The sequence below is a fragment of the Sander vitreus genome, chromosome 12 (assembly GCF_031162955.1).
Source record: "Sander vitreus isolate 19-12246 chromosome 12, sanVit1, whole genome shotgun sequence".
Classification (NCBI taxonomy): Eukaryota; Metazoa; Chordata; class Actinopteri; order Perciformes; family Percidae; genus Sander; species Sander vitreus.
Window position 1 is genome coordinate 24,604,156 of NC_135866.1, and position 25,154 is coordinate 24,629,309.

General features: G+C 40.0%; 1 protein-coding gene across 1 annotated transcript in view; it reads left to right on the forward strand.

The window, feature by feature from the left end:
* The window catches only part of pappa2 (pappalysin 2), an 88,398-nt gene that overhangs the window by 37,594 nt on the left and 25,650 nt on the right, over positions 1–25,154 (forward strand). The window contains exons 11-21 of the mRNA XM_078264957.1: positions 747–1,050; positions 3,317–3,445; positions 3,543–3,628; positions 11,993–12,189; positions 14,820–14,933; positions 17,185–17,320; positions 17,470–17,644; positions 18,477–18,542; positions 18,630–18,726; positions 19,523–19,700; positions 23,574–23,790. Coding sequence (XP_078121083.1) covers positions 747–1,050; positions 3,317–3,445; positions 3,543–3,628; positions 11,993–12,189; positions 14,820–14,933; positions 17,185–17,320; positions 17,470–17,644; positions 18,477–18,542; positions 18,630–18,726; positions 19,523–19,700; positions 23,574–23,790 — 1,699 coding nt within the window. The remainder of the gene's footprint in view (positions 1–746; positions 1,051–3,316; positions 3,446–3,542; positions 3,629–11,992; positions 12,190–14,819; positions 14,934–17,184; positions 17,321–17,469; positions 17,645–18,476; positions 18,543–18,629; positions 18,727–19,522; positions 19,701–23,573; positions 23,791–25,154) is intronic.

Sequence of the window (25,154 nt, forward strand, 5' to 3'; positions counted from 1 at the left end):
GATGGTTGCTGTGAAACCCTGGGAGACTGGAAACGATGAGGGTTATTAAGCAACGTAAACACAGCACGTGGCGTAAAAAAAGAGGTTAAAGAATTTTAAGCATTGTTATTGGATGTTGCTTATAGCAAATATGAGCCTTGGGATTCATACAAAGTCCTAAACCTTTAAAGGTTCTATATAAGACTTTAAGAACCACTAGACGTTGCACTTGAGCACCAGCATCTCAGGCCAAAACAGACAGGCGCGTCGGCCACACCTCCCCCCTCCCTTCTCAAGAAGAAAAGCCAGCTCAGAGTCATGTTGGAGCCCTTTAGCAGCTCATAGCGCTCTCCATCTCAAAAACGCCAGATCAATGTTGACTCTGATCTTATCTCTCTAATTTCCGCAGGCTTTTTTAGCCGAAGAACGTGTTTTCTTCGGTGGAGGAAAATCTGGAAGTGTCTTCTTTAGCTGAATGCTTCAAACTGGACTCGCTTTTACAATGCTGTGTGGGAGGTCACTCTCTTAGTCTCTTTATAAATGTGAGGGGTAACTGTGCTAATCAGAATGATTTCAAGGCAGTAGCTCATGAGAAATGCTAGAAAACCAGTTGTCATGTACCATTGTACATGAATACATGAATATGTGTAAAATTCTGGTCTCCAGATATAACCCTTACTCTGTTCAGTGTAAAACACAGCTGGACAGTGAAGTTCAAAGTGACAGAAATAACAGCTGACATATCTGTCTGTATTTCCTTGTCACAGACAATCCAGCCATAGCCGACGTCGAGCTGATAACAGACACGGGGAAGAGCATGAACCTCGGACCCCAGCACGTCTTCTGCGACATGCCCCTGACCTTGCGCCTCGACACCCACAACGCTGCCATCACCGCCATAAAACTCTGCACCTTCGATGAGAAGATGGAGATCGACGCTGTCATGTTGTCTTCAGGCCCAGGCAGCCCTCTGTGCACCGGCTGCCAACCTCTGCTGTACAGGATTCAGCGGCAGCCGCCCTTCACCAGCAAATCCCCCTCACCTCAGACCCAGCAGACATTCACTGACAGGTAGATGCTGAATGTTGTGTTTGTAGAGGCAAACTCTTTCATTTACTTTCTTTTACTTCAGTTAAGTTTTAGTAAAGATCCCCTGACGGTCATGTTTTCAGTGTTATTTTGTAATAAAAGCTAATTTCTTTGATTTACTCTCAGTCCTCTAGTACACTACACACATTATAATAGTGACCCCAGCTTGAGAATATGCCCCAAACAGGTAGAGGTAACCACAATATGTAATGGGAATTGAAAGGTGTGTTCTGTCCAAACCACCCTAAAATACCCTGGATTGCCCCTGAGGCAAGTTCCCGAGTCTGGTTTTCTCTCAGGTGTAGATGAATATTTATAACATGGAGGCTGTGCCAACTACTAAAACTGGGTACACACACACAAACACACATAGACACACACACACATACTGCCTTGTCAGACATCAGCAGCCACAGAGGAAAATAAGACTGAGGGTAAAAAGAGTTATTTAAGGCCAACATGGGGAGTTCCAGTTCCACAGCATACCTCTGTGTCTGTGTCCTCAGATCTGCTAATCCAAAGTTATCTGTCACTCAAAAGTGTCTGGTTCTGTTTGAAAAGCTCAGAAGGCAAATGTTTCCAACATGGGGATGCTGAGCTGTGGCCACTGATCCAAATCTGTTTCAACAAGCAAGGTTTCGGGGCTAAGTTGAATAACATTGTACACTGTCCTGTCTCGTATTGTGGCATGTTGAAATGTTTACCAGAATCCAAATTTAAAGCCATAAGCCTTCTTTATCTTACCAAATAGCTGCCAGGATATGACAGTTGTGTCATATGATTGCAGAACATTGTGGGTTTCTGACAAGCTGTTGCTATTTTACAGAGCAGGGTGGATGTTAGGTGGACACGGCTTCAAAAACAGTTTATTTTTCAGGGAGCACGTCTTGTATGTTACACAAGCTGTGTCTAAGTGCAAAAAGATGTAAGAACCAGTGGGAATTGAGTTATGTGGGACTGAGGAGGGCAGAGAGGGGTTGATGTAAGGAGAAGAGAGTGTTTGAGAGCAATGAGTTTGAAAAAGAAGAGAGAGGGAGAAAGGGAGGGCGGGATAATAGAGAGAGGATGAAAAAGAAGAGAGGGGGTGAGACAAAGGAAATTGGAAAAGATATAGATAATTGTTGAGGGACACAAAAGTGAAAGATACTGGAGGAGAGGTAAGGAGAACAGCACATCAGAGGTTTGGAAACGTAAGCAGAGGCATATCTTTTTTAGAATATAAACAAAATGTGAGCAGTAGAGGCCATGAACACCGGAACCCGCGCCATGCGTCCCCCCCATTCTAACAAAACTAAATTGCTTAAGGATTTTTGTTAATACTGTTTAGTAGTTTAAGAGGGAATTAGGCATGTAGGGAAGACGTGCAAAGTGCAACAAGAGAAAGGAAAAAAGATTATTTAAACCTCGCCAAATTTGTCATTGAGAGCCCAATGAGGGCAGAGAGGGAGAGAGCTGTGGCAGAACGTTGGAGGATATATCCAAATAAGGATTCAGTATAGATACATAGGGAAGGAGGGAGTTATTCTTCCATTTCCTTCTCTAATTCATAATTAATTAAGGAAATTTGTAGAGTCTGCAGAAACTGGACAGCACTGAGAGATCTGTGTTCTCCTAGTTAACTTTCGCGCAGTAGATCTATGCTTGGAAAACAAGTAGGAGGCTCTTTTTATAGACACAGCCCACCAACACAGATCAATAGTCCCGACACTGGAGCCAAGGTATCATTACACACACTTCCTGCTGTAGGGCTTTAAGGTCATGGGATACTGCAAGGTTATCGATAGAAGCAACTAAGTTCCACTTTTGTTGCGGTGATCCCATGAGCCATTGTTTGCAGAATCCATCAGGATTAATGCAGAATTGATTTATTGGGGGGGACATACTGCAAACACAATGTTTCCTCTCTACATGGCACAAAGTAAGCAATGATGCTAGAGAATTCAGACATTATGCATTATACTGGCACCAATAACCACAATACAGTAATTCTTTCTTATTTTGTCAAATATTGAATGAGTCATTGGTATCAATCAACAAGCCTGTAAATATTATATGATCAGTTTTACCACAGAGCAGTAAAAACCTGCTTACTACTCCTTAGAAGAACATAACAAAGTTTGGACTTCTATTTAATACTTTTATTCTGCCAATTATTATTATTTCTTTTTTACAATTTGAAGCAATCACGAAATCATTTCTCCTCTCCTCTCCTCTCCTCTCCTCTCCTCTCCTCTCCTCTCCTCTCCAGCTCTGTAAGGCAGGGAGACAAGTACCAGTACACAATCCAAGTGGAAGCAGACGGTCTCCTCAGCGACTCCTCCTCACCTCTCCTCTACACACATGGGCAGTCCTACTGTGGAGATGGCCTCATACAGGGGTCTGTGCACTTTAGTGGATATTTTAACATGACTAATTACACATTGAAAATGTAGATGGCATTGGAAATGAAGGTGATGATGGTTCTCTCTCTGTAGGACAGAAGAGTGTGACGACAGTAATCTGTTGGATGGCGATGGCTGCTCTAAGAAATGCCACATGGAGATGGGCTTCAAATGTAATGGTGAGTGAGTCCCATTCACTCCACTGCAGAAAGAAACATGTCTCTTAGTCTATCTTCACACACACACACACACACACACACACACACACACACACACACACACACACACACACACACACACACACACACACACACACACACACACTTTAAAACCAAAAGCATGTTGAGCAACACATTTGTTTTTATTGTCATACATCAAACCCACCATCTCTGCCCTCTCTTACATAGGAAACATGAACACCATATACTGTAAACGTTTAGTGTAAAAGAGCAGAAATCTTTCATTTGTGCATGCAGCACTAATAAGAAAAGAAAAAAAAATCAAGCCAATCAAATTTAATTTACAACACATAAAAGCTTCTGGCTTGAACTGATTCCACAAACCATTCATGTAGCATCACCGCAACATAAGAGAAAACAGATGAGCCGAAGGGTAAAAAGTAAGTTTTTGCTTTGCTAAATCACAAGTCTTGTATAGAAATCTGAATTATTTTGACATCAGGCTGGCAGAAAAACACCAGAAAAACACTTTTCAGCAGTAACTGTTCAGTCTCAAAACATATGTCAGGCATGCTTCTTTATTAAATAAGTCTTGGCTTTTATTAAATTTCAAGCAATGTATACAGGCTTGGGAATATTGATAAATGAAGTGTATTGATTTGTATCAAAGATCATGTTGTGGTTTTGGATCAGACACTTGCGAGAATTAGCTGAAAGTCGTATTTGAGACACTGTTGCCATTTTTTATTTAGTTTATGTTTTATCGAAAGTAACACGTTTTTCATTATCAAATCTGAAACAGTCAGCCAGCTCTCCCCCAGTGAGAGAGATCATAACCAGCTGTGAAGCCTTTGGTTCTTTTGCTTCTTGTTGACCCCATAGTTATAGTAAGTGATTGGAGGCCACCTTGTAGTTCTGACCGCCAGAATCAAATCATTCAGGGAGGGAGGGGGTAATTATTTCTATTTTTTTCTTAAAAAGAAGCTTAGAATTAGGAAAGAGCAACTGTGGTTTGGTGAGGTTTGGGCAAGAATGCATGATTTGTTCTTAGAATTAACAAACAAAGATTTATGGTACGACATGACACATTAAGAAAGAGTTGATTTGTGGTGCAGTGAGTCATGTGGCTGCCAGAAAACATCTTGGTGGATGTTCAAGATGTTACTGAAAACAGATTCACCTGTTGAGGCTCTTAAAGTCTGACCCACAGGTTCTATTTTTGTTTTGTTTTTGTTCTAGGTCTACGTTTTTTCACTCCAATCTGTATCCAAATGAACATAAATTGGCATATACAGTATTATTAATAATGGATCATTGCTGACACCAGTTTGGGGACTGTCTAAGTTTGTAATGTCAGAATCACTGCCATGTACTGATCTACAGACCATCCTGGTGTAAATTCTTTGCAAGTTTTCACCTATGAGACCAGGGCCAAATGTTGCTCTTTCAACCCTGGGCCAGGTGGTTAAAAAGGCAGTAAAAAGTACCAAAAATATGCAGCATAACATGGCAAAAGACAAACAAAGAAGCCACAGTGGCCCCATATTTTGTGATTCCACCACAGGACAACAATACTTTATGTTTGCACCCTCGCCTAGTCTGAAGCATGCACACAGGCCACAACAGAAGCCTCACAACACAACTTAGAGGGGAATTTACCCAAAACACTCCACTGTAAGCAGAAGGTCGAAGACTGCCTCAGTCAAACATATGTTTTTTGACCTTGACATACAAAAAGTGCAATATGTTAAAGTAAAGCCAGACAGAGAGCATCGAGAACATGAACATCATGCATAATTTAATTGTCATAACTACAAGGGGACGTGGCGAGCGCAGACCTCTGTCAAGGCCATGCCCATCTCTGGGATATGTTTTCATGCTAATCGAATGTGACCAGTTTTAACGCAAACCGTAGCTTAAACGCTAGTCGTCGGGGCATGCGAAAGTAAAAAGAAATCGCTATTTCTATACAAGGCTCAAAATAGCAACACGCTTCCACGGTAGCATAATGAGGGTCCCTACATGTAAACCGAAGCATTAAGAACTTTGTAAGTGTACAGACAGTTTATTACAAAGATAGATTATAAAAACAGTACCGTTCGGTATACAGGCAGGCGCTATCTTGGGAAAACAGTCATGACCAATCGAACGACGAATGCCGTGTTACCAGTAACATAGTTCAAGCACGGCGTTCGTCGTTCGACTGGTCATGACTGCATGAAAACATATCCCAGAGAACGGTCGACTCTGTACCCATATGTTATTAACCCCTAGGTTCATTTTGCGCCGGAATTGTCCTTTAACGAAAGTGAAAAAATCATTTATGTATCCATACCGTGATTTGGATCCGCTCCAATATTGGGGGAAATTATGGGTTCTTCCTTGGCCCATGCTACACTCGTCCACCAAGTTTCATGGAAATTGGGCGAGAAGTTTTTCCGTCATCGAAAACCTAACCTCCCTTGGCGGAGGTAATTAGCTGTTCACTCATGTATACTTGGTTACACACACTTACATTATTCTCTGGCACACACTGAATATTGCTTATATAGTGACACCTCTCCTAATAACCTCATTCAAATCGCAGGCCTGTCATGTCTGGTGTGTCTCCAAGTGTCTCTGTTTCTCATTGAAAGACTTGAGAGCAAGCATTAGCCACAATGACACGAGAAATCAGCTCTACTGTTACTGTGGTATGTGGCGGTCCTCCACAGCCTTAAAAATCCCCCTCTGTGCAACGGAATGTTGGCATCAAATGCTCCTCAGTCATCAGAAGCTACCTCGAATAAGTATGGCTTTTCTAATAACCAACTTTTTGGCGATTTCATAAATATTTCATAATATCACTAAGAAGATGTGACAGGTGAGCTGAGATATAGACAGTATGTTAGTTGCTTCCTTTTTAGGCCATGTATTATTTCCACTAGCAGTTGGATGGTAGTTATTCATGTGTTGTGTAATGCTTTTGTGTTACGAGAGCCTGTTACAGGGCTAACATTTCCATCATCCAGTCAATTTATTTGTCAGGGGGAAACAAGCAGAGACCCCCCACCCCTCTCCCGCCAGAGCTAGCCATGTCGTGACTGAAGCTATTACATCTCGTTTTACAATAAAATACATCATGACTAGGAAGGAAAACAATTTGGCAAAAACAGGTTTTTACAAATTGCAACACTTAAAATCAATTATTCAGTTATACTTCTTAGTCATAGACAGAATATTTGTTTGGTTTTTCTTGCCACATTTGCTTGACCCAGTTAACTCTATGCCAAATTGTTTCGCTCTTGCTTTGTTGTGTTTATAGAGTTTACTAAAGTTCTGCAGTAATCACACCAACTACTTTTATAGTGATCTCGTCACAGACAAGCCATGGACAAGTTGTTAAATAAGTTTCATTTTTATAGATTCTATGATTTATTTTGTAACTGCCTGATTAAATAAAGGTTAAATTGCACAATATGATTACAGCATGCAGATCTTGAATAAAAAACAGATGGTCTTAATAGTTAAGTCAAAGATTGTCAAGTCGTCCTCTTTTTTGTGAGCCTTGATAAATACACAGACTTGGAATTAAAAAAAATAGATAATTATTTTCACAGGTGCTTTCAAAGCAGGAGTGGGGTGTTTGGTGTGTTCACTTAGAATAGTATTGCCAAATGAACTCAGGGTGAAAATAGTCATTGAATTGTGTAGGCATAATTTGCCTTCTATCAGGAACTAATTGAAGCCAATTGTGAAGCACTGACTCACTGACACAGCTTTGTCTAACTTCTGCAGCTGTCCAGACGTTAATGAGGCCAAACTTCTGAAGTGTCTTGATTTTTTCCCCGTCCTTTTTATAAATAGCTGCCACATTACAAGCTGTTCAGCTCATGCTGTCCACTTTTTTTGTGATACACAGCTGTCGCACATTATGTCAGTAACCTTACTTTATTGCACATATATTCGTTGCTCATAGCTTACGTGCGTGTTATGGGTTAAGTTCAATAGCGTTTGTTTTTCTCCTGCTATAAGTCAAATATAATCAATTACATCCTTAGGCTACTAAAGTCTAAAATTCCTCAGAAAAACTACAGGACGTGCTGGTTAAGGAGAAGCACATTCCATTAACCTTTTTCTTTTTACCTTTTACCAAAATCAGCACCTTAGGGCTTTTTAATGGCACTTCACTCAAGAATCAGACTGGAATGGAATCTTGCTGCTAGATAATGTCAAACAAAATAAAGATGAAAGTACGTGAAAGTTCATTCAAAACCTTTTGTTTTACCTTTGGCTGTACGTTCAATTCCCTTTGTATCTTGCACTAAGCGCATCATTCTGTAGGCTTTCTCACTCTTAAAACAGCAAAAACAAAAGTTTATTTCGTACGTAAGAGATAATATCTCCTAATTAGGAGTTAACTTTAAGATAGGTAGGAGAAACTATCTCCTTATTAGGAGATGACACGTTATTATGGATCCCACGTAACTTCTAGGCAAGTCCCGCCCTACGAAGCAGCCGATTGGTTGGGGTTAGGCATTGACCTCCAGCGGTTAAGGTTAGGATAGCTGATTGGTCAGGGGATAGGATCTGAAAAAAATGGGTTATGTTACCTAGCGTAAGCGTAGATGCCAATGGTAGTGTGTGAATGCTATTGAAGGGTGGGCCTTGCCTCAAAGTTGCGTGGGTTCCATAATAACGTGGAGATGACATCTCTTACGTAGGAGATACTGTCTCTTAAGTAGGAGATAGTATCTCCTAGTAGGAGATGAACTTAGGTTTTGGCCAACAATGCCCGCAATTGTTTTTCCACCTTGCCTTTCAGGGCTTCCATAGTCCAGTGATGACAAAATGCCGTAAATAATTGTATTATGCTGCATTAGATTATTATTATTTTTTTTTAAACAATGTATTTATGATTTTCAACAATGGTAAGACAACAAATAGACAGACACCAAGACATTATTAAAAAACATAATTGACAAATATTACTGTGGGAAAATAGCTAAATAAATAACATACACAGGTGAAAAGTAAAATAAATAAATGCAATTGAGAAAAGGGATATTCTCCTCCTTGTTTATATATCAACCTCTCATCACTTAAACATTCCTCCTTTCCTCAGCCCCTTGTAGCTTTTGTATTAATTGGATATATGCCTAGCATGAACAATTTAGGATTTAGAGGTAGATTTATGTCCAGAATATTATATATTGCATGTGATACCTCCCTACAAAACTTTGTAATGTCTTTGCACTCCCACATACAGTAAAACCATGTTTATCTTTCTTGTTCACACTTAATGGAAGTTTCTGGGATATTGTCATTACATTTGTGTAGATTGACTGGAGTTATATACAGTGGTGTGAAAAAAGTGTTTGCCCCCTTCCTCATTTCCTGTTCCTTTGCATGTTTGTCACACTTAAGTGTTTCGAACATCAAACCAATTTAAACAAAAGTCAAGGACAACACAAGTAAACACAAAATGCAATTTGTAAATGAAGGTGTTTATTATTAAAGGAGAAAAAAAATCCAAACCATCATGGCCCTGTGTGAAAAAAGTGATTGCCCCCTTGTTAAAACATACTATAACTGTGGTTGTCCACACCTGAGTTCAATTTCTCTAGCCACACCCAGGCCTGATTATTGCCACACCTGTTCACAATCAAGGCATCACTTAAATAGGAGCTGCTTGACACAGTAAGGTCCACCAGAAGATCCTTAAAAGCTACACATCATGCCGAGACCCAAAGAAATTCAGGAACAATTGAGAAAGAAAGTAATTGAGATCTATCAGTCTGGAAAGGGTTATAAAGCCATTTCCAAAGCTTTGGGAATCCAGCGAACCACAGTGAGAGCCATTATCCACAAATGGCGAAGACATGGAACAGTGGTGAACCTTTCCCAGGAGTGGCCGGCCGCCCAAAATTACCCCAAGAGCGCAGCGACGACTCATCCAAGAGGTCACAAAAGACCCCACAACAACGTCCAAAGAACTGCAGGCCTCACTTGCCTCAGTTAAGGTCAGCGTTCATGCCTCCACCATCAGGAAAAGACTGGGCAAAAATGGCCTGCATGGCAGAGTTCCAAGGAGAAAACCACTGCTGAGCAAAAGAACATCAAAGCTTGTCTCACTTTCTCCAGAACACATCTTGATGATCCCCAAGACTTTTGGGACAACATTCTGTGGACCGATGAGACAAAAGTGGAACTCTTTGGAAGGTGTGTGTCCAAGTATATCTGGCGTAGAAGGAACACTGCATTTCATAAAAAGAACATTATACCAACTGTAAAATATGGTGGTGGTAGTGTGATGGTCTGGGGCTGTTTTGCTGCTTCAGGACCTGGAAGACTTGCCGTGATAAAAGGAACTATGAATTCTGCTGTCTACCAAGAGATCCTGAAGGAGAATGTCCGACCATCTGTTCGTGTACTCAAGCTGAAACGAACTTGGGTTCTGCAGCAGGACAATGATCCTAAACACACCAGCAAGTCCACCACCGAATGGCTGAAGAAAAACTAAAATGAAGACTTTGGAGTGGCCTAGCCAAAGTCCTGACCTGAATCCTATTGAGATGTTGTGGTATGACCTTAAAAAGGCCGTTCATGCTCGAAAACCCTCTAATGTAACTGAATTAGGACAATTCTGCAAAGATGAGTGGGCCAAAATTCCTCCAGGACGCTGTAAAAGCCTCATTGCACGTTATCGCAAACGCTTGGTTGCAGTTGTTGCTGCTAAGGGTGGCCCAACCAGTTATTAGGTTTAGGGGGGCAATCACTTTTTTCACACAGGGCCATGATGGTTTGGATTTTTTTTTCACCTTTAATAATTAACACCTTCATTTACAAATTGCATTTTTGTGTTTACTTGTGTTGTCCTTGACTATTGTTTAAATTGGTTTGATGTTCGAAACACTTAAGTGTGACAAACATGCAAAGGAACAGGAAATGAGGAAGGGGGGCAAACACTTTTTCACACCACTGTATGTGGGCATTAGCCAATTGAATTGTAATAGCTGTAAACTTGTATTTACCGTTTGAGTATGGGCCTCTAAGCACACAGTGCAGATTATGGGCCCTATCTTGCACCCAGCGCGGCGCAGCGCAAAGCCCGACGCAAGTGTCTTTACTAGTTTAAGACCAATGCAGTGGTCAATTTCCCGTCCAGTGCCCACGTCGTTTAAATAGCAAATGCACCTGCGCCCATGGGCGTGCTGGTTTTACAGGGAGGTGTGTTCAGGTGAATTCTTGGCGTATTGCTATCTTAAGGCAGCGGGAAGTGATCGCACCATTGACCAACAAACACCTGGTCTAAAGTCAATAATGAAGCATTTCATTGTTATTTTAACAGCAAATTAGTAAAATGCACCTAGGCTTATGCACAGCGCGCGCACACTATGCTTGTTACACACACACAGGGACGCGCAGCAGCACACAAACATGCAAAAGATTACAAATAAAAATATTACGGTGCAAATACGCCATCATAATAGCAATGCGCCAAGGTACAAACGTGCCTGGCTTTTAAAGGGAACAGGAGATGACACTCTGATTGGTTTATTGCATGTTACGCCCAAAACACACCTATGAATTAATGAAGACACTAAGTACAACCTTTTTGAACCATACGCCCGGCGCACGGAGCCTTTTTTCCGCCGTCAAACTAACAAAAGTGGATTTGGACACGCCCTAAACGCACCTGCGCCATGCACTTCACGTCGTCCGCTTAGATCGTTAAAATAGGGCCCTAAGTGTTATTACTCTGGTGCTACTTTCCATCCCCATGGATAGGAATTTATTGATTTTGTGTTATTTTCACCTGGCTTAATGTTATTACATGTTTTAGAGCCGATAAAAGTGGAACTGATAAAAAAACTAAATTTTAAATGTATTAGCAGACACAATACTAGTTTGCTAATACCTTCTTGTCTGTATCTGTTTTGTACTAGACTTCGAAGAACTACTGATCATTGCTCTGACAGTTTTTTTGTTGTTACTTGGTGACTTATAGATACCTATGGCCCATTGAGGTGCCTTTGGGATTAAACTAACTGGCCAAGCCACATATTAGGTTCTCTTACTGCCTATTAACATTACAAAATTATTGTGATCTTCAATAATTGATTGAAGTCAAAGTTCATTTTTTTTACCATAATTTACAGTCTGTTGACAGCACAGAGAGTCAGATATGGTTGAGTTGACGTGACTAACATTAAAAGTGGCCAATGAAAATACAGACTAGATTTGCTCCGATTTGGTTCACTGACAAATGGATTTGGATGGGAGTCAAACAGTGGGGGATGAGTGTATACCGTGCCAGATTAGGAAACCAGGCTAAATATCCTTTCATAAATCCTCCTCTCATTCTCCTCTCCATCTCTCAAGGTGAACCTAGTCAGTGTTATGTTTTTGACGGAGACGGCGTGTGTGAGGAGTTTGAGCGGGGCTCCAGCGTTCAAGACTGTGGTTACTTCACACCTTTGGGCTACACAGACCAGTGGGCATCCATCGCCACTGCTTCTCACCAGGACCCCAACCACTGTCCCGCCCATGCTGCCACTGGGGAGCCATCACTTACCAAGGTATGAAGTATGAACCACAGGGCACATTAAAGACTTCCAGATGACAATAAACTCCTCGTGGATGCCATTGTGGAAATCCTCAACTCTGGGGCAACAATGTTAGCATTTCTAAACAACTTGTAAGATGTATTCATCTCTGTACTATTTTGGTCTGAGTAGGACAGTAGGCTTGAACTTTTGGCCACAGTCTGGCCCAATTTATTAAGGCTCCTGCTCGCGGCCGACAGCAAATCTTGACCAACCAGCTAAATCCTCATAGAGGGTAATATCCAGAACATGAAGGAGATGGACCATTGAAAAGTTCTCACTTTATTTTCTACCAACACAGCAAGTTACTTCACATCGGTAATGGTGCACTTATTTGTCCATGACGATATCTAACTAAAATGGAAGGAGTCTGTCTGTCCTTCAATTTTCTCGACACCCGTTCATCTGACCAATTTCACACATGGCGAGTGTATTGTTGCTGAGCACCCAAGGAAGTGCAGTGTCAAGTGAGCTCTTGAAATCTACGGAGCATATTCCTCAGCTAACTTTCAGGGCCCTATTTTAACGATCTAAGCGCACGGCGCAGGTTAAAATAATAATGAAATGCTGTGCTATTGACTTTAGACCAGGTTTTTGTTGGTCAATAGTGCAATCACTTCCCGCTGCCTCAAGATAGCAATACGCCAAGAATTCACCTGAAAACACCTCCCTGTAAGACCAGCACGCCCATGGGCGCAAAGATGGACGCAGGTGCATTTGCTATTTTAACAACGTGGGTGCTGGACGGTCTTAAAATAGAAGAGACACTTGCGTTGGGCTTTGTGCCGCGCTGCGTCTGGTGCAAGATAGGCCCTCAGTGTTCGGTGTCTCTCTCTCTCTCTCTCTCTCTAACCTTTGCACTCTTTTTCTAACTCATATTCTTTCTATCTCTCTATTGCTCTACTGCCTCTCACTTCCCCTTTGCATCATACAAGACATTCAAGACAAATAAATGTAAAAAAAGAAAATCTAAAATTATTTCTGAAGCTAAGCAGCGACTAGCAAGGACAGGCCTGAAAAGGAAGGGCTTGGCAAACCACTTTGGGGGACATTTTGACAAAACTTTGTATGACAGCACAGCAACTTTGAATACTTTGCACAGCTCCCTCATTCTTTTTACAATTTAAGAACAAAGTACGTCAATCATATTCCAGCACTGACATCTCCCCTAACATTTCTGCAATCACACAAAACCCTTTAGATCCATCATCGCTTCCAAATGATGTCACAGTTTTAGAAATGTGTTCTTCTCAGCTGGACAAAAAAAACATGATTTAAGCCACTTTTATCAAGGGAGGATTGTTGGTGTCAGACACACTGGTTCCAGCATGTCAGAACTGGCAAACCTCCCAGGATTTTTAAATGCTACAGTGTCCGTATGAGGAAAGGTGTAATAAACAAAACAAATCAAAGTGTCATGAATAAAGTCAGCATGGCCTGCATCAAATGCTTCACTATCAGAAGAGAATTTGGGCTCTTCTCAAGGCACATAATAGTCCAATAGAAATTATGAAATAAGACCTGCAATTCAGATTTTATGAACCTTCCATTGTTCCACTATAACAAGGTCTAATGGGAAAAACATTAGCGGTTTCACAGTATGTATGCTGTATATGTATATATTGTATTGACGATAAGCGTGATATTTAAAAATATAACATTAATATCATGTTACAAATACACGTTCAAATCGTGTAAAAAACTGCTGCTCTCGCTTTGTCTCCCTCCCTCAACGCCTCACACATTGGATTTTTTTGTTTATCAGTTCATTCGGTTCAGGTTGCCTTTTCACTATTGGAGATGTTGTAATACGACATCGAAGTACTCTATTTACTATTTTAAGAACATCTCCAGAAGGTTTCAAATTGCCTATCTACTACCTTTCCAACGAGGGCTCCACTGTGATCGTATTCCTGTCAGAGGCTTTGTAATCCAGCATGGAACAGCAGTGCTTTTTAGAGACTTTAGAAAACTAATAAATCCAACAATGAATGTCTTTAGTGGTTATTTATCCATTTGTCCGTATTGAAAGGAGTTGTTGATGTAGTAACTAACCGTTAGCTGAAGCCTTACGGATGGCAAGATATATCCCATGATGCATTAAGTCAAGTCTGTGGGCGAATCAGAGGCTGTGTTTCTGACTAGGCATATGTGCCTAAAAGTGCTGATCTTAGAGGCTACGCGCAATGAAATAACATGACAATGACCCCATCCTAGTATCAGTAGATCTGTGCTGTTTGGGCAGCAACCGGAATAATAAGAGGAATAGCGTGAGTGTAATGAATGTGTAGATTGTCCTTTGCTTAACAAAGTTAAAGATGAATTCTGATAGTATTGTTGTTTTTCAAATGTTCTATAGATATTGCAATAATATCGTTATTGTGTATTATTTTGGCCACGATAATCGTGTAGTGAAAATCTGATATTGTGACAGCCCTACATGAAGTACTTGTTACATTAAAAGGTCCGATAAGGATAGGCTACCTGGACAGTAAAACAAGATCAGTTAAAATTACATTTAATATTATGGAAGCAAAAACAAGATTATCTATATTTATTTATTATATAATAGGCATTGTGTATTTCTCTTGTTCTGTGTGAAGCTCTGCAGGTACCAGCACCTGGAGGCGAGCGAGAAACTGCCCACAGACGCCTGGTTCCCTTGCACAGCCCAGTCCGACACAAATAATGACCTGGAACATTCATTTTGGCTGAAGGTACGTGTGTGTGTGTGTGTGTGTGTGTGTGTGTTTGCTTGCACATACTGTATCTGTTTTCCCCACCACTGAATGGCTGTGGGTGGCTTCTCTGTCTTCAACAGCTCCCATCACGTTCCAATACTTTTTTAAGTGGGGTTGAAGGGCCTCTTACACAGGCTGCTGCCTTAAACCACACACGCACACATTCCTCAAGTTCTATCATTGCATTTATTTGTACTTTAATTACTCATTTTTCAGGACAACTGTGAATTATGGGTACTAATGATCTGTAGATGATTACCAAATCATGACTAACCCTCTACTTATTCTTTATTTACTTTTGTGCATTTTTTGATTTTAATTTTTTTACCGACTGCATGCTAATCATCAAAATCTTTCAATAATGACCATTACCAGTTGACTAATAGGGGAAGATTAAGTGTTATATAATTAACTCATCATTCATAATTAAATGCTTAAAAGGTTCATGAGTTATTAAAATACTGGCATCTGAAGGAATAATAGTCATTTTGTAGTAAAAAGATCATTATAAATACATACATTTTAATTTATGACGGCCCCAAAAATGTAGAGCAACAAATAACTGAATTACCTATGATGTTCTAGTCATTCAAAATGATTCTCCAGCATTACGTATCATTAACTAATTGTTTATTTGTGAATTAAAAGTAACGTTTAGAATGAATGACAATTGATGTTGGCAGAGAATTACAATAGCTGCTGCTGCTAAGATGATTTAAATGCCTATTTGCCCTGTTTATCTTTGCAGCACCAATATTCACTTGTGCTTCAGATGTCCTGGTTTGTGTAGTGTACTGTATTTGGACCTGACTTTCCATTCCAGACCTGTGTGTGGTTCTCATATTTAGTCATTTTGTATTATTACTCTTTCAACAATCAACCTTGCAGGTCCAGACTAAGCGTAGGCTAGCTGTTGATTTGAGTGATAGCTTCAAAACATTGTCCGTCATGCTCTAGATTTTAAGGTCCTTTACAGTCATGAGTCTGCCTCTTTCCTTCCTTGCACATATTCATACATTTTTATTTCTCTGTCATCATTTCCACTTCTTTGTTGAATGACTCATCTTTCCATACCCTGCTACCTTTATGGACACCCTTTTTATCAGGCACATCTCTGCAACCTCTCTGGAAGGCCGCCTTCTCCCCATAGACTCTTTCACCGTCTCAAAAGCCTCATGATAACACCCATATCTGCCAGCTCTCCCTGAAACACATCTTTTTCCGTTAAGTGCTCTTTCTATCTCTAAAAGGCCTCCCTTGCCTTACATATTAAATCTCATTCCTCAGCCATCTTATCATATCCATTTCTGCCAGCTCTCTGAAAGGCGTCCGTCTCATTCAACAGTTCTACTTCTATCTTTGGAAGCCCTTCCTCATTATCTAAAAGTGATACTCCAAAATCCATTTTTGTGAGTGTGAAACGCTTACAGTCTGTAAGCTAAACAGGTGGCTGTGAAAAGCTGAAGCACAGAGACCAGGGTCAACTTGGAATTACGGCAGTTACATTGGATTTTTAGTCGTAACACAATTATGTACCTGCCCTGCAGCATAATGCACATGCATGTGCACTGGTTAGGACGTTCTACAGAACCCACTTCTGCTCTTCCTTTGGTCACTAAGACAGATCTACATTAGGCTTCTTTTTCTTTTTTAATCTTTTTTTATTTGTGTGGAATTCCTAATTTGTAATGCCCAATTCTTGTCACTGCTAACTTCTGGCGAGGACATGACTTGTGCTACTACCATGACAAATGGCATTATCCGACGCTTTTCACCTGCCACAGGGAGCTTCACAAGAGCTTTACACAATCCTCCCAGTTCCACTGCTCACTGTGCAGGTGACTGGCAACCAGAAGAAGTCGCTAGTACATCGACAAGTACAAGCAGCAAGAACCCTAAGTTCCATCGTGTTCATTGCAAAGCACAACCAAGCTGGGCCAGGAATCAAAGCGTTCCTGAGGCTACCATAGTTTCTCTATTTACTGTTTATCAACAATTTGATCACAAGCTAGAAGTGTAATGCAAGAATGAAGACATTTTAACTACCATTTTAACCCCACATTGATGGGTGCACGTATGAATCAACAATGACCAACATACTATTCTCACAGTTGGACTTTTAGTTTCAGTTAGGACTTTTTCAGTAATGTTATTTCATAGCATCATCATCTATATCTTTTTTGGTTTTCTTTCTTTGAAATTATTGCCACTTTTATTATTGATCCAGGTGGGATTTGTCCATCCTGGAGTGGCCGCCTCTGTGATGGTGTACCTGGCTTCAGATGGGTCGTGGTCTGGAGAGCAGTGTCAGAGGACAGCCACCATCCTTCTGTCTGATACTACTGGCAAGAACCACTCACTAGGTACTTTTTACTTGTATCGATTTCTATGTATTTGATTGTTTTTAGAGTATGATAATGCTGTATGATAAAGACAAACCACGGAATGGACATCAAAGTATAAACAAAGGTTAGAAGCTAAAGGACTACTTGAAACCCTTCGATCTACCTAGGCACATATGACCTCTCCTGCCATCGGAACCCGTTGGTGGTGAACGTGACCCATGACCTCTCTCGACCCTTCTTCATCACGGCCTCTGTTATTCTCCTCTTCTCCTCCCCCTTTGTGGCAGTGGGGAGTGTGGCCCTGAGGACCTCCTGCCACTTCAGCACCTTCGCCCTGACCGGGTGCGCATCAGAGGGTGGGCTCTCCCACAACTACCTACTTAACACACACACACACGCATGCTTTCACACGCACAACATGCCGGTAACGGTTTCATACAGTGCTTAAAAAAGGGACCATTTGTACACATCTCATAATATTATTATTCCACAGATATTGAATGGAAAACATTTTAATTTTAATGAAAGTAATATATAAAATAAACATCATAAAAGCAATATGTCAAGTGTTTGGAAGTTTGACACATTGGTTATGTGAAAATACAAACAGAACTGTTCATTGGTACCTTTTTTTAGAATAGAAGTTTTAGAATCCATTCTGAAACTTTAATAAAGTACTCCACCGATTTAGCATTGCACTCCTACTGTATACAATTGTCGCACTCAAGATGGACAGTTTAAAAAACAAGGATGAAAATTGATGCAGCAGAACCGGCAATGTCGTCTTTTTTAATCCACACATTATTTTTTCCTCAAGTGACATCATTTGAGTAAAAGCCTTTATCAAAACGTTACGCAGCTTCTTTTAGACCGACAAAAGGCTTAATACATTTTGATGTGTGAAATCGGTGGAGTTCCCCTTTAATGTAGCATACACTTTAGTAGGAAAGAAGCACAATCTCAATCGGAAAAAGATCATTTTGACAATGAATTTTCATTCTTGGCATTTTTTAATTGACAGCCTCCCAAAACCTTGGAGTTTTCCTTTAATTTGATAGAATTTGCTTTCCCAGAAATAGTGATTGTTTAGGCCTCCTAGTTGCTTGCTCTGTCTATCCCTGCCTCTCATCCTTCTCCTTCTCCCTCTCCCATCCTCCCTCCTTCCCGGAAATAGCTGTTTGCGGCAGCCGTGTCAAATGAACAGCTGCAGTCCTCCCCAGTTAGAGCACGCCTCTGTCAGGTAGGCCCTCTGGAATCAAACACTTAACAATCAGCGAGCTGAAACAACAAACAAAAGAACTATCTATATATCAGTGTGTCTCTATAGGTGTACAGGAGGAGGGGAGTCCTCTCACTGCTCTGTTCAGTGTCAACGTGGTTTCAGTATCACTGTCCTCAACAGCAGGGGAACCCTTCCCCACCAGGTACACTGAATATCGCATCATGTGTTGCACTGTTGAAATAGCATTTTACAATGTCCTTTCAATGTTAAGTTATTGCCTGGTTATCCATATACAAAAGTTTATTATGCAAGAAATAGTTGGGTGGGTGTTGACATTTAACAAAGATGTAAGAGGGACAGCACCAAGGTCTCAGGAGAAAGACATTGACAGACAAACAGTAGGGCTTTCAGTGTTTCAAATTCTAGAGTAGTCCTACAATAATTTGTTCCACTATTTGTATTCTTTTACTCACTCAAAATGTGTGGTTGCATCCTCATTTGCTTCCATAACCTGGGGTAACTTAATTACACTACAGATGAATGATGACAGAAACCAAACAGATTTAATGTCTCAGTTTAACAGATGTCACTGAATGTCAAAGGAAAAGCCCAATGAATTGTCTACAGAATTCAGACAGAATGTTAGGAATCATATACGTAAAGGTATAACCTCTAAAAGATGTGAAATAGGGCACAAATCAACAAAAGGTTGATGCAAAGGCTTGACTATTGTGATGAGAATCAGCAAGGACCTCCCCATACCTAAATAGATTAATTGTTAAGGTCCTGTCTCCATATCATATGCAATTCTTTGGATCAGTTTTACTTTTTGTTGAGTTATTTTGTGGTTACATTTTTAATAGTAAACTACAAAGAAAATTTGATTGACACTTTTAGTGATATTGTATATAATTAGTAAGATGTTTCAAAAGACAGGCAGTCTCTCACTATTATTACAGTATCTTTCTTTCTTTCTTTCTTTCTTTCATTCATTCAAGAGAGAAACACATTTGGAGTGTTTCCATGGTTCGTGGGATCGCGTAGTTAGCTGCCAGCCTGTAGATTGCGGCCTGCCCGATCAGTCTCATGTCTACCACGCCATATTCAGTTGCCCCTGGGGAACCACCTTTGGCAAACAATGTTCCTTCACCTGTGGATCACCAGCTATACTACAAGGTAAGTCATAGATTTGTCTATTCTGATCTACTCTAGTCCAGTCTTTTCTTTTCCAGTCTATTAGATCCAGTCCAGTCTTGTGTATTGTTAGTATAGTCTTTGTTAAACAGCAATGCATGAAGAACAAACAACTGTAAAATACATTGTCACACTTGGTCACACTTACTGTACATGTGCATTACATTTACATTTGGAATACCAACACTATTAGGCTAACCATGCAAAGACAAACCTATTTTTCAAAAATGTCCCAAATTTTTTTTTGCCTTAAGATTATGATACTGGTATTACCGCCAAAGAGGTTATGTTTTCGGCTCGGTTTGTCCGTTTGTTGGTTTGTTTACTGAAAAACCTCGAAACTTTGATGGAAGGGTGTAGCATGGGCCACGGAAGAACCCATTACTTTTTGGAGCGGATCCGAATCATGTGTGATACACACATTATCTTTCACTTTCGTTAACATTGTGAGATTGAAGCATTTGTGCTGCGTTCATGTTGTTTCGGAATAATCGTAAGAAAATAATTCCGGATCATATTTCATGGCTCACCTGATCCGTTTCCTTTGACACTCGTTATCATGCAAATACTGGAAACAGCTAGTTTAAATGCTCTGAGCAATAAAATACAATACATCTTTTTTTTAACATCTATGCTGTTTCCACATTACGACTTAAAGCTCATGAACACACCAAAGTCGGAAGAACAACTTCCCAACGTGGGAAATGGGACCATCCGATGAGCACGTGAATGCAGCATTGGCCTTGGTGGAGGTCTGCGCTTTCCGAGTGCCATTCTAGTTACTTATTGGCTGCTGTTTCCAATGAGTTTTAATCTAACGGATCATTTAGAATTCGAAGAACCTCATTTGACGAACACACTTCTTCAGTTTCTCCCAATTATTAACATTACTGAATGATAATGTGGCCAACATTTCTCTATAAAATAATACCTTTCAATTAATAACTAATTTCCTTTGCTGCTACAACCCACCTTCTGCCAGTTGCAGTTCAGTCTAGTGAATAGACAAACCACAGCAAGATGCTTCCACTAGTTACAGTCCATAAAATGAAATGGACATTAAACCTTAATTTTACGAAATTACGTATTAAAATTGGAGGCCTGTTTTTTTTTATAGGGCGAATCCTGTTACAGTTAAAGACAGTGTTTAAAACAAATTAGTTTAGAAAACAGCTAAGACAAGGGGAACTAATCTACAATTGCAATAAAATCACAGTGGAAATGCCATTTACTAAATCACAACCATGTCTTCTCTCAATGAAGCTAACAGTGCTTGTCTTTGCTTTATGGCCTTGAAAATGTTAGAGTGAACTGCACAAATTGAAATTGATGAGAGCGCTGATAGAAACATCTACATGGCATATTCCTGTTCCCTTTACACACTACTCGGATGTCCACAAAGTTTTTAAAAACACCACTTGCACCATAATGACTCAGAACAAATCTTGCCTGTGGGCACCCATAATTAGAAGCCCCACCACACGCACAAATTCATAGTTACACCCCCTGATTGAATGAAAGTTACGCAATGTAGTAGATGCTTCTTGAAGTGATTAGATGGAACAAGCGTGATGTCCACACACTTGTGTTTGTGGTCGGAAAGCCTTAGTGAATGCTCAAATGTCGTAGTGGAGTCAGCAGTTAGACCCATGTATTCATGATCTAAATACAGATTGCGCAGAAATAATTCTATTTGTGGCTTTTGGTTTCGTGAGATATGTTTGAAGGCCATCATGCGTCACTCAGCACACTGTGTAGTTCACAAGAATATATTCAGTACACACCAGTACAGCTGTAATGGATTTTGATCATCACAACACCGGCACAATGTTTAAATAGCTTATTAAAATGTGATGCCATGTACATTTTATAGACCCAATAAAAATTGTGCAATGTTTAGGGTGTTATGATTCTCCACACATACAACACTCATGCTTCATGTGAGGCCATACAGGCATAGAAAACATTAGCTTTGGGCAACATTGAAGACATAACTGTACAAGACAGAGCCATGAAACAAAACCAAAATGTTTAGTGGGACACAAATTAATTCATGCTGTTGACTTACTTGTGCTTCCCCCATGTACGTCTTTGTGTTTTAGTTATAGTGCAGAACATATAACCTTTTAGAAATGTATGTGTTAGAATCAGAATCAGTAATACTCTCCGGGGGAAAATTGGTTTACGTTCAAGTTTCTCTCACTCTAGATTACAAATAAATATAAACATAGAGAAATTCTAAGAAAAATATAAATAAGTATTTAAAAAAATGAGCATTATTTGCTGACAACATCATTTTATTCTTAAAACACATCCATGCCTTCACTGTTCAATCTAATCGGCCTGTTTGGTAGTATCTCCGCATATAAAGTAATGGTTTAAAATCATCACTAATGCTGCTTAACAGAAATGAAAGACAATGTATGAACCAATACTTATTTACTTACAAGCTCTCATCTAATTTTACATATTTGGGTATCAAAATAACACCTCATTTAGAATCTATAGCACCAACAAACTATGAAGGAATTTTTAAGAAACTCACAATACTCTTTTTTACGGAATAAGAAATGTATTTGATTCTGCTTATCTCTGCTGTATCTTCCAGTTGATACTGGGGAGCTGAAATGTCCAAATCTTTATTTGTGCTATTTAGCAACATAATTGAGAACTATAAACTCTATTTTTCTTCTGGAGATGCTCCGTCACGGATGGACATGGAGTCATGCTCCTTAAGGGACTATTGCATTTGTACCTGTATTCAGCCAAGTTACTGCTCACCCTATAGTTCTTAATATGGTTAAGGTATGGTATGAGGTAAAAGCATATATGAACATATTGGACTCTCTGTCACAATTCAGCCAAGTGTGCGGCAATGTTTCATTTAAACCAGGCAAGCTAGATGCAGGATTTCAGATATGGGCAAAGAAAGGAATAAGTAAAGTAGGTGACCTCTTTAAAGAAGGAATTCTAATGACCTTGGAAGAAATCTCTTTAACATATGACATCCCAAGGAAACATTTTATTTATCTTTTTTAATAATTGTACTACTGAAAATTCAATAAAAACATTGTTAAAAAAAGCCTACGTAAGTGGCCTGATGTGTATACTTATACGTCGAGCCGGCGTGTGTGTGTGTGTGTGTGTGTGTGGGGAGTGGGTGATAGAGCGAGGGAGAAGTGAGAGAGTGACGGCGATTAGCTTCGGAGCGAGTACAGACTCTAGAGTCATAGTGAGAGAAACAAAGTGTCTCCCCTGTGTTTTCTGGTCGGAAACCTGTAGCAGGAAAAGTTAACCCTCTCCTTGATTTCATGTTGTTTATGGAGAAGGAGAACCAGGAAATGAGTCGGGGGAAATGCAACGCTACCAAGCCACGGCCGAGCAGTGTGCGTCGCTGCGACGTGTAGTTACATTTTTGGAGAGGTGCACGTCAGGCTACGGGGTAGGGTCCGGTGTAGACGCAGAGGGGTCTGGGGGGGTACGCCATCGATTCGACACAGAAGCATAAAACGTATGCTCTATGTTGCAATCTTTAAAAAGTGAAAAATAATTTGATAATCCGCTCCAAAATGTAATTGGTTCTACCTTGGCCCATGCTACACCCTTCCACCAAAGTTTCATGAAAATCAGGCTAGTTCAGGCTTCTGTAATCCTCCTGACAGACAAACACACCAACAAACAAAAAACAACAAACTGAACTAAAAAACATAACCTCCTTAGCGGAGGTAATAAAGATTAATGCCATGCCATTTTACAACATTATTTACCAAGTATATTTTACTGCATTGCTCAATGGTGTTAGACACACTTTCTTTCCTCTGTCCAACTGTACTCTGAAACAACCCCCCACCTTAGGTGACAGTGACAGGTTGGTCTGTTTGGAGGACGGTCTGTGGTCTTTCCCAGAGGCCTACTGCAAGATAGAGTGTCCAGAGGTTCCAAACATACCCGATGCCAAGCTGTTAACAGCAGACTGTCTGGCCTCAGGGCACGATGTTGGCTCTGCCTGCCGTTACAAATGCAACCCAGGCTTCTATGTAACAGGGAGCCTCAAAAAGAAGACACAGAGGAGGTAAGTCTTTTTTTTTGTTGACTGTTGGCAACTTAGTGGAGAGAGAATTGTGCTACAGCTGCCATGGTTTGAAACGGCATTTATACTAGCATCACTCATTATGAAAAATGTATGTATTAATAGCAGTAAATGTTAAAACATCCATGATAGAGCAAATGTTTGTCTCCTCTTTTGTTTCTGTGCAGTGTGTTCTGGGTTCTGAAACCGTGAATTATGATTGAGATTGATTTTTTTTTTAGGCATATTATTTATTTGTATGTACAAAAAGAACTGTTTATTATTATGTTGATATATATTGTGGGTTGTGCCACACTTTAAATACTAATAAATCTGTGTAGACAGCAGACCAAAGTAAATGCAGTATTTTATTACGCTAGCTCCCTGCGTAATGGAGGAAATTCCTTCTTTTCCTTTATTTTACAAGATTCCCATTACGCACTGCTTGATGAAACTAGGATATTTGATTTAGATATGTTATGCAATCGTATAACAATGCATCACATGAACACTCAAACCTTAAGGGCAAAGTCTTAAATATCGATGGGTGCAATTTAAAGAGGCATTTGCTTTGGTCCATCATCTGTGAAACTATTTTCTGCTTTGGAACAAGCTCACATTAGGGTCCAATAAAATATGTACAGCTGCTAACTGGACCTCGTCATTACTACGCCAATTGTATTCATTGGGTAACTGCTCATTACTGAACACAGTTCACATGTTGTTAATGAGGGTTTCTAATAGGAGACACAGCCTCTGGGGTACGTTTATATCCAGCTTTTGATGGAGTCAGCTATCTCTCTTCACACATTTCAGCCTGTATTATTAGTAATCAAGCACGAGTTCATGTACCATATATTAAGTAATGCAACATTTTCCTTGCTGTCTTGAATTCTAGCTAAATTGCAGTGTATCAAACAGCTTTTAGTATCATATAAGGCCAGTAAAAAATATACATTTTATAGTTTTGTATGCATTAAATTTCCACCAAATACAGTGGGAAAATATCTTGTATAAAGATCCATTTGCAGCTGGGTATCTTTATGAGTTACGCTTTCACAAATATATGTGTAAACATTTTAATAACTCCTGATGCTTTATTAGTCCAACATGTGGAAGTAAACTGCAGCAGCTATTAAAGAGCTTTAAACAGGACTTTTACGCTTACGTTTGACACATGTATCCACATAAATTTATATCACATACTGTTGCATTTACACACTACGTGCTCCACACCGGAGATCTTTTTTTTTTTTTTTACTGTAGAATGGGCACTCTGTATGTGTTTCATTATTTAAACAGTAAAAGTAAAATGGGACGATAGAGTATGTGAGGAGGGGTATAGAGTGCATGTGGTTCTACTAAGG